Source organism: Oncorhynchus keta, chromosome 30, assembly GCF_023373465.1.
Source record: "Oncorhynchus keta strain PuntledgeMale-10-30-2019 chromosome 30, Oket_V2, whole genome shotgun sequence".
In the NCBI taxonomy this organism is placed as follows: domain Eukaryota; kingdom Metazoa; phylum Chordata; class Actinopteri; order Salmoniformes; family Salmonidae; genus Oncorhynchus; species Oncorhynchus keta.
In genome coordinates, this window is record NC_068450.1 from 35234293 (window position 1) to 35245214 (window position 10922).

The 10922-nt window shown below is 43.6% G+C and overlaps 1 protein-coding gene across 2 annotated transcripts; it reads right to left on the bottom strand.

The window, feature by feature from the left end:
• Positions 1 to 1983: 1983 nt before the first annotated feature.
• LOC118363459 (serine protease 23-like) lies at positions 1984 to 7945 on the bottom strand. Of its 2 annotated transcripts, none has more exons than XM_035744343.2 (2): positions 7037 to 7945; positions 1984 to 4295 (listed from the first exon to the last, which is right to left on the bottom strand). In XM_035744343.2, exon 2 carries the CDS (start codon positions 4276 to 4278, stop codon positions 3106 to 3108), a length of 1173 nt encoding a protein of 390 aa, XP_035600236.1. In that variant the 5' UTR covers positions 4279 to 4295; positions 7037 to 7945; the 3' UTR covers positions 1984 to 3105. The 2 variants fall into 2 exon arrangements, with proteins under 2 accessions (XP_035600236.1, XP_035600235.1); XM_035744342.2 differs by having other exon boundaries at positions 7064 to 7941.
• Between the last annotated feature and the right edge of the window lie 2977 nt (positions 7946 to 10922).

The window sequence follows — 10922 nt, forward strand, 5'->3', positions numbered from 1 at the left end:
TTAAATGTAAATGTAAATGTTGATAATTTTAGCCTGTTCAAATGAATGTGGCTGTTTTTGCTTGATTCCTATTGAGTGTCACAGAGGCCTGGGTAATAAATCTGGAGTACTGTTGATCTATTAAACGGTTGGTTGGTGCTGCTATCCTTCTTACATGGGGCTGCTGTGGTGTTTCTTATATTTAACTGGGGAACTCTTATTTTAATTTTATTTTTTTGTATACTGTGCAACTTTCCACTTGATTGAATTTTCGCTGTTAGAAATTATATTGAAACATAAGCCAATTAATTGTAGACTAAGTGATATGACAAAGATACAGAGAGTAAAAGCTGCATAGTGAGTCAATTTCCACACAATGTAAAGTTGAAGCGTGAGGCTCACCTCCACTTGGAAGCTACTGGAAGCGGCTACCACGGTGTGAACTGAACCATGTACTGTGTGAGAGCGAGTTCTTGCATCTGCTCATTTCAATATCTGCAGTGCTGCTCATGGCAACATTTTGTTGATGCTGCTGTAAAAGTGATGAAAAAATATCAAGATTTTAGGTTTTATATAAGGAAACCAGTCAATCGATATAAATTAGGCCCTATTCTATGGATTTCAATTGACCGGGAATACAGATGCATCTGTTGGTCACAGATACCTTAATGGTAGGGGTGTGGATCAGAAAACCAGTCACTATCTGGTGACCACCATTTGCCTCATGCTGCACAACATGTTTCTGCATAATGTTGATCAGGCTGGTGATTGTGCCCTGTGAAATGTTGTCCCACTCCACTACAATGGCTATGTGAAGTTGCTGGATATTGGCAGGAACTGGAACATGCTGTCATACACGTTGCTCCTGAGCACCTCAAACAAACATGCTCAATGGGTGACATGTCTGGTAAGTATGCAGGTCATGGAAGAACCGAGACATTTTCAGCTTCCAGGGATTTTTAACAGATCCTTACATGGGGCCTAGCATTAAAATGCTGAAACATGAGGTGATGGCGGCTGATGAATGGCATGACAATGGGCCTCAGGATCGTCACGGATTAAAATTGCTAGCGATAAAAAACAATTGTGTAGCTAATGCCTGCCCATACCATAACCCCACCACCACGGGTCACTGAACATTGACGTATGTAAACGGCTCGCCCACACAACCCAAAACATTGTCTGCCATCTGCCCAAGTACAGTTGAAACCGGGATTAATTCCTGAAGAGCCCACTTCCCCAGCATGCCAGTGAGCGTTTGCCTGCTGAAGTCAGGTGAGGACAAAGCAAGTAAATGAGCTTCCCGCAGACGGTTTCTGATAGTTTGTTCAGAGATTCTTTGGTTGTGTAAACTCAGTTTGGTCCGGGTGGCAGACGATCCCTCAGCTGAAGAAGTCGGATGTGGAGGTCCTGGGCTGGCGTGGTTACACGTGGTCTGCGGTTGTGAGGCTGGTTGGACGTACTGCCAAATTGTCTAAAACAACTTTGGAGGCAGCTTATAGTAGAGTAATGAACATTTGATTTTCTGGCAACTTTGGTAGACCTTCCTGCAGTCAGCATGCTAATTGCATGCTTCCTCAAATCCTGAGCCATCTGTGGGATTGTGTTTGACAATTGCACATTTTAGTGGCCTTTTATTGTCCCGAGCACAAGGTGGACCTGTGTAATGTTCATGCCGTTTAAATCAGCTGTAAGGTGAATGGCTAATCTTGGCAAAGGAGAAATGCTAACAGGGATGTAAAGAAATTTGTGCACAAAAATGAACATTTCTGCGACCTTTTATTTCAGCTCATGAAACTTGGGATCAACACTTTACATTTTGGGTTTATATTTTTGTTCAGTATATATAAAGAGACACTGGCATCATGCATCCTAAATATATTTGTATACTGACCACAAGAGGGAACTCTAACTCCACTTCTGAAAAGTGGATTCCATTTTACAGAAGCAAGCCATTCTTTGTATACCTGCTGGTTTCCATAACACAATAACTCGGACAAGCAATCATGATAGAAATCTCAGTTTATTAAAATAGATATAGGCATTTTCAAAAAATAAAATTATTACCAACATTCTGATTTTCCTGCCCCCCCCATTTGCTCAAAAGCAAGTTGAATATGCTGCAGGCATTCAGAGTAAGAAACCCCCTCCTAGGTTTTTAAGAATGTATTTGATTGATTTCACCATCTATACCTTTGAGCCTTTTTGACATGTTTGGTGTATTGAGGCTCAATATGTTTTCAGTGTGGCTAGGTACGCCTCTGGATCATTGGGGAAAAGTATGCCTTTTAACTAGCGTCTTTCTAACACAATGACAAGTTCCTGTACTCTCCAAAACCGTTCACATCCTTCAAGACATTACCTAAACAAATAAACCGTCCCGTCACCACATCTATGTAAATTCAACTACCCACCCACACATTTAATCCTAAATGTTGAAAAGCATGCGGTCGCGGTATTATAGAGTACAATGGGAGAGCATGATATATATAAAGAAAATCAGTCCAGTATTTCCCTCCATTGGCTAAAGCGAGTCAGTACATTGTAGAAAATGAACGGCTGCTACCACAGTTATAAAACAGGAGAGACGGGGAGCACGCAATGAAAGGATCAGTGTTATTCTTTTCCCTCTAATAAAAGTGGTTCTGTTTAATACAGTGGAAATATCAACTCAGTGTTGTGAAGCTGACCATAAGGAAAAGTGCATTAAAAAGCTGCTGTGATGATAGCAGATGTGTTAGAAAGGAGGCATAGACCCCGAAAAAAGGAGCTAGTTAAGTCTGAGACAGAAAACATTTACATTCACTGAGGGAACTGAGTTGGATCCAAAGGGACATTCCTGCACTTTCCAGAGTAAGGGACAGTCACAGTGGTTCACGACTTTCCAAGGAAAACATGTTATGGCGCATGAAGGTTTAGCAGTCCTGTTTTCTTAGATAGTATTGAAGACTTTAAATATTTATTAGGTTTAAATCCAGTTTCACTCTTGCCCGTTATAGAATGAGTTGAGGAGTAATTTCCTCCACATCTCCTTTAAGGGATTTTGTGCTTACTTTAATCACTTTTCAGTCATGAGCTTCATAGCCTCCATCTTCTCTTAGTTCATCCCCCCTCCCCTTCTCTTTCTCAGTCCTGGATACAGTCCACTCGGTTCCCATGCACCCAGTAACAGATCTGGGCAAACTTCAGCGGGGTGAATCTCACAGCCACGTTGTAGTCTCGGTTCTCCCCGTCAATCTCCAGCCACTGGTGTCCAGAGAAGATGCCAATGACTTTCCTCTCCCACCGTTCCAGAGCCGTGTCCCACACGCGGCCGTACACCCCCGAGCCGCTGGCCCCCGGCCGGGCATCACAATGCTGGTAGATCAGGTCATTAGACTCATCCTCCACAGGACAAAAGCGGTAGACCAGCTCCCCAGGCCTGTCACTGTCAAACCCAGAGAAGTGGATGCGTTTCCCTGCCAGGTCATCAGAGGAAGGAGCCACAGACAGACGCATGAAGGGCCTGCGGTGGGGCCAGCGCAGTTCCAGGAGGGCGTAGTCAAAGTCCATGCTGACCTCCTGGGGGCCCTGGATCCAGCCTTTGGGGACACGAGTGCTTTTGACCCGGACCCAGCGCACCAGGGGTATCTTGGTGGGGGTCTGACTGGGCTTGGTGCCGTTGATGTACGGAGGAGTCAGGAAGCCCACCCTCAGTTTACGGGCTCCCTTGACGTAATCCTTCCCATCATGCACGCAGTGGGCAGCGGTCAGAACGTGGCGTTGAGACACCAGGACCCCGGTGCAGCCAGTGGAGATCCTCACGGCTGTGGAGAACGGGTAGTCCAACAGGAAGTGGTCACCGCGGATGTTGAAGCGCCCATCAGCCCCGTAAATCTGTCGTTTCTGACGCCTGTGCCGACTGGTAACTCTCCATCCTCTCATTGGTGGTGGTTGAAGGGCAGGACTGATGGTTCCCTCATAATCATCCTCGTCCTCCACATCCATAGTGGTGAGGGTACGAGAACCATCCGCATAGAGCGTCTCGAAGGCCAGCTGCTCAGTCAGGAGCTCTCGCCTTCGCTCTTGCTCTCCCTTGTGGTAGCAGCTGGCGTTACAGTGAGTGGTGAAGTCCAATTGAGTCTGAGCACTGAAGAGAGAGCGGGAGAGGGGCAGGGGTACATGGGGCACCAGTGAAGGGAGGTGGACGGGATCTTGGTGAGGGAGGGCTCGGGATGACAGAGAGAGGGGGAGGAGGAGCGAGAGGAGCAGCATTGAGGTGGAGGGATGAGCCAGGCCAGAGTTTGGATGTGGAGACATGGTCGTTGATCAAAACACTGAAACGAAAAAACAGATACATTTTACGTACATTGAACCACAATACACAAATACAATAAATAATTAATTCACTTATCCTTGAGGAATGGAATGATAAAGATTAACGAGGGACGTCATGGACTTTGCGGAAACCCTGTTTGATTAATTACCTTAAAAACAGGTAATCACTAATTAAACAAAACGGTGTGGAGATTAGAACACAGGCTTGTCTCCCTGATTTTAGTGAATCATTCACAAACACTCAAATTCCGAAATCCCCCATAAAATCAATCCACTCTCTCTGACAGGTGGATTCCAAATCCTCTCGCTCAGAGACTATACACGTAGGATAAGTTAATGCAGGTTCATGTTGCAATGCAGGTCTAAATGTTCAATTATTTTAAGAGGTAACAACGCAGCTCCTGTTCCAGCCTATACTGTGGGCTATTCATAAAATGTGATTTTAAACCATGCTGCAAGGAATTAAAATGTCAGTTCTGCTGGAGGTTTGATATATTAGCCTCAGGAGAGGAACATCTGATTATGTACACAAGATAAGTATAGATGGAAAGTAGGTGTTGGGGCACACATTGGATATCAGTCGTGGTGGAAAATATGACACATGCATATGTTTATTTTTTATCCCCAATTGGTAGTCACAGTCTTGTCTCATCGCTGCAACTCTGGTACGGACTCAGGAGAGGCAAAGACCGAGAGCAGTGTGTCCTCCAAAACAATCTGCACTGCTTCTTGACACAATGCCCACTTAACCCAGAAGCACCAATGTGCCAGAAGAAACGCCGTACACCTGGTGACCGTGTCAGCATGCACTGCACCCAGCCCGCCACAGGAGTCACTAGTGCACAATGGGACAAGGACATCCCTGCCGGCAAAACCCTCCCATAACCCAGACAACGCTGGGCCAACTGTGCGCCGCACCATGGTTCTCCTGGTCGCGGCCGGCTGCGACAGAGCCTGGACTCGAACCCATAATCTCTAGTGGCATAGCTAGTGCCTTAGACCACTGCACCACTCGGGAGGCACACCTTGTATCATTAAGTTTTTAATCTTGGTCACTGTGCTGTGTATGTGTGGGAAGAACTGAAGGGGGCTTTATTACGGCTTGGTCAGCAGAAAGAAAAGTGTCTCAAATCAAATTTATGATAAGGCTCTGGGGCAAAGTGGTGTCTGCCATCAAACATGAACTAACTTTCTATGTATGAGCGTGCTTGGCAGGCTCAGAGGGACTAGGGGAACTCGATAGGTCTGAAAATGATGGACCCTTGGGCTCTAGTGGCCTAGAAGAGAGCAGGTGTCTAAAAGTGAAACAAGACAAGTTGAGGCATAGACGTACGGACCGGATTTGCCACACAAAGAGAGATTCCCGCCACACAACTGGATTCTATATCATAGTGTAGCCAGAGAAGATTAAGTTACTCAAAGGTGCTCATGTTTAAACTACACTGCTCTATGCAGTCAAAAACAACTACACCCGTCTCTATCAGCAGTCATTACATCCTGGCCTCTGATCCCATCCACATGAAACATCTACATTTCGCCATCTTTAATTGGGTTCCATTCAATTTGCACTGACATTATTACAAACACATTGTCAGAGTACTTAACATGTGTCCACATCTAAATGTATTTTAAGAAGGCTTGGGGTAGCAGGGCTCTTAATGTCTGTATAGACTGGGCCATTTATAATGTCCATGGTCTGAGACAGACTAGCTTTAATTGGGGAAAGGGGATAGTGTGTTGAGACGAACCACACATATAACCACACTAACCTAAAATAAGGAAGCATTTGTTGAAGGACACAAAATAATCAACAACATAGTCCAAGAAAATTGTCCAAAAGTCGTGGAGGGGTGAGTTTGGTTTGGGTGACCCTCCATTTTATGTCTCAAAGTGCACAACAGTAAATTGATCCCCACATTAGAAAGATCGTCCAGCTCTAACACATTGTAGAGCCAATCAGTGCCTAACAGCCTTTTGGAATCCTCTCTTAAACAAGACACTGGACCTCAACTAATTTTGTCAACACTTTCCATCAGATTAATGTCAAATGCGCTTCAATTGCAGTCAATTTAACTTGGAAAGGCACTATAAATTGAAAAATCATTCCCATTTCTGACAACTGAAGGTTATAGCCCACTGATAGATGCTGAGGGGTTTTTAACAAGCACCAATACACCTACTGTATATAAGCTACAAAGGCACACAAACATTCCAGTAATGGACCTCTGTACACCTGAAACCTGTCAGCATTCTACAGCTCACCTTTGACCCTTAAGTGAAGACTCTGAAAACAGCCTGCTACCCAGGGCCCGAGATTTGTCCTGAAAACCCCCTCACTGGGTCTTTTGTCTTTCACCAAAATCATGAGTGAAGGTAGTATTGTCCCATGTCCACTCCGTGGGTTGTTGTCAGACCCCAAAGAGAACAGATGATATGTACCTTGCTCTGTCACTATTGAGACGCACCAGCACAGAGGAATAGTGCTGGGAGGCAGTATACTCAACTTACTGAAAAATTCAGTGGGGCTGGGGGAAAAGGTAGGCTTTGGCTTTAGTTAATGTTTAGCAATGCAACATTCACTTACAGTAAGTAGTAGGCCTATCCAGCGGAGCAACATGAGTTACTTTGTAACAGATTTCCCAGGCAAAAAAAGTAATCTTACAATGTGGCTGGCCTCTTGGTAACAAACCAGGTATAATTATATTCAAAATAATGATTAACAAATTATTAGGCTACTTACAATGGGTGAGACAAATGCACAATGTACCTTTTTGTTAAACAGAGTCGGTGTTTAAATCCTATTCCCGTTTTCGCCCCCTTCAAAACTACCGGGCATCTCGATTCTCTTGATTTCTCCCATCTCTTCAGTGTGACAGGTATCCCTCTCTCTTCACAGTCCCGCAGAGAGATAGTCGCCACTTTAATAACGTCTCCAAATCAATTCGGTCCAAGCCAAGTTGATCGATGAGAGTCAACTACAAGCTTGTGTTCCTACTCAATGTGACTATCCGTCCCTGGGAGTCGCTTAAACGGCTGCTCGGTTCAAAGGCGCTTACAAATAACTGAAAATGTTACTGACAAGACATTTAGAGGCGCTCTCCCTCACGGTCCTAGCGCCCCTGTTGTATACAAAAGCCGTAGCATGTCTCAGCTGGATAAGAATTTGCTTTTAGGATGGGGACTAGGGGAGCACATATCTGAAACATTTTGAAGCCCTCAGCTCAAGATCAGTGTGTCCTTCAGCTGCAAAAAAGTCCCAAGTGACACAGTAACTTTTCTTCTCTCAGGAGTAGACAGGGGTTGGGAGTGAATCAAATGTGAAAAGCCTAAAGCTATATCAAATGTCACCTGCCAATTAGAGCCGAATAGATGCTGAAAAACACAAATTGCCACAGGCTCTTAGAATAATTTGTCCCTGCAGACACGTGCACTACCTTTGCCGAGCACATGCACCTTTGCCATTCCAAAGTGCCCGGTATAAATCGCCCCAAAATTGTCTTATTTGCTACATTTCTTTGTCATTGTTGTTAAAAACCTATGGCCACAAATCGTCAAGTTCTCCACCCCACCCGGTCGGTTGGTTGCGCCTATTAAGCTGCTTGTACGGAGCTCGGTACCCAAACATGCTTTGCTTGAGAGATGCTGCAACCGGTCGAGTGTGTGTAGCTAGCAACCTAGTTTAAATATAAACCACTGCCACAATAGCATAATAACATTTGTTTAATACTTGATGACAGTTGATTTAGCCTACATCATAACAATCATCAATATTTGGTCTGGTTGGCTGATATGCGCAGCAGAGAGGCAGAAAGAGAGCTAGGTAAATAAATCACAATCAGTCAAATAAATCAAACTAGCTAACTAGTATATTTAAATCAATCATCCACGACCAGCTGATAGTCCATCCTCTTTTCCGATGTCTTTTCGAGGGACTGAAACTAGCTTGCTTACAATTTGTGATGATGAGTGAGTGTGTTGTTGTGTTGTGTGGCGAGGACGCGCTAGGCAAGTCTCTCCACGTATGCGCACTGACCCCAGCCAATTCGTGCGCACTCATGGTTTCATTGTGTCAATTGTTTGTAAATGTTCATCAATTCCCGATATATAGCCAATCACATATATACACTACATGACCAAAAGTATGTGGACACCTGCTCCTTGAACATCTCATTCCAAAAGTCATGGGCATTAATATGGATTTGGTCCCCCCTTTGCTGCTAAAACAGCCTCCACTCTTCTGGGAAGGCTTTCCACTAGATGTTGGAACATTGCTGTGGGGACTTGCTTCCATTCATCGAGAAGAGCATTAGTGAGGTCGGGTACTGATGTTGGGTGATTAGGCCTGGCTTGCAGGCGGCATTACAATTCATCCCATTCACTGTCTTTTTTTGTAAGCAACTCCAGTGTAGATATGTTTTAGGTTATTGTCCTGCTGAAAGGTGAATTCATCTCCCAGTGTCTGGTGGAAAGCAGACTGAACTAGGTTTTCCTCTAGGATTTTGCTTGTGCTTAGCTCCATCCTGGTTCTTTTCATCGTGAAAAACTCCCCAGTCTTCTTTTTTTTATCCTGAAAAACTCCCTTGTCCTTAACAATTACAAACATACCCATAACATGATGCAGCCACCACTATGCTTGAAAATATGGAGAGTGGTACTCAGTAATTGTAATAGTAAATCATTGAAAATAAGATTTATTTCATAACTGACTTGCCTAGTTAAATAAAGTTTAAATTTAAAAAATGTAATGTATTGGATTTTCCCCAAACATAACACTTTGTTTTCAGGACAAAAACTGAATTGCTTTGCCACATTGTTTTCAGTGTTACTTTAGTGCCTTGTTGCAAACAATAATATTTTGGAATATTTTTATTCTGTACAGGCTACCTTCTTTTCACTCTGTCATTTAGGTTAGTATTGTGGTGTAAGTACAATGTTGTTGAGCCATCCTCAGTTTTCTCCTATCACATCCATTAAACAGCCATTTTGTAACTGTTTTAAAGTCACCATTGGCCTCATGGTAAAATCCCTGAGCGGTTCCTTCCTCTCCAGCAACTGAGTTAGCGTGGACGCCTGTATCTTTGTAGTGACTGGGTGTATTGATACACCATCCAAAGTGTAATTAATAACTTCATCAAGCTCATCAAGCATGTCTGCTTATTTAGTCTTTCCATAAAAAAAGGGTTGAAAACTTATTGACTCAAGACATTTCAGTTTTTAATTTTTTATTAATTTGTAAACATTTCAAAAACATATATTTCCACTTGGACATTATGGGGGTGTGTAGACAGTTTGAAGTCTATAACTTTGTAAATATAATTGAATTGTGCATTTATCACCATCATCACCAGTGCTTTGTAAATCAATTCAACCATCATGTACACCTCTACCTTCCTGCTGCCTGCTACTAGGTCCCTATTTTACATGTTGCATAAATAAATAGGCCTATGCTCAAAAATGTTCATTTTTTTGGTGTGAGAGGCGTTTGGTGTGTTATGAATTTCAAGATATGAATTTATGAAAGTAATGTTTATTTTTTTAAGTTGGGGGGTGCCTTTTTTCATTTTGAGCACACAGAAAAAGGTCTGTGCAAGGCACTGAGCTGCTGACAGTTGCCAAAAAAGCAAAAGACATGGACTTACTAAGCAGGCTATAATGTAGGCTACTACAGTATTTAAAATCAAATCAAGCTTTATTTATATAGCACATTTCAGACATGGATGCAACACAATGCGCTGCACAAGAAAAACAAATAAATTAAACAAAACAATAAAAACATAACATTTTACTACACACCAAACATCGGAGTATAAAAACCAAAGAAGAAGAATAAAACCTGAAAGACTAAAAAGCACCCTAAGGAAAAGCACAGCTAAAAAGGGGTATTTGAAGAGCCCTTTTAAATATTTCCACAGTTTTGGCTCCCCTCAGCTTCTCTAGCAGGCTGTTCTACAGGCTCCCTCTCCATGCCTCTTGGTCCTAGGCTTTGGAATCGTTAAAAGGCCAGTGTCAGAGGACCTGAGGGACCTACTGGGTACATAACTTAAAAGCATGTCTGACATGTATTGGGGTGAACAATCCTAGATTGATTTTAAGGCAAATATATGGGGGGCTGCACTGCATCACTACAGATCCTGGTTCGATACCGGGCTGTGTCGCATGAGGCGTCACAAAATTGTCTAGGGTTTGACTGGCAGTGATGTCCTTGTCCCATCTCGCTCTTGCAACTCCCGTGGCGGACCGGGCGCATGCACCCTGACACGGTCGCCAGGTGTACAGTGTTTCCTCTGACACATTGGTGTGGCTGGCTTCCGGGTTAAGCTTGCAGTGAGGCATTGCAGGGTTGTGTTTGGGAGGACGCATGGATCTCGACCTTTGCCTCTCCTGAGTCCGTATGGGAGTTCCAGCGATAGGACAAGACTGGAACTACCAATTGGGGAGAAAAAAGGGTGGGAAAAAATTCAAAAAGAAACAACTAATAATAAAAAACAGATGAATATTAAAATGTATTTTTAAACCCACAGGCAGCCAGTGCGGTTTCCAGTGGTCCATGTGGATTATCCTGGACTCAGAACAAAACACACTACTTAAGGTATGGGTGGCAATGGCTGCCATTAAACTTCTCCATC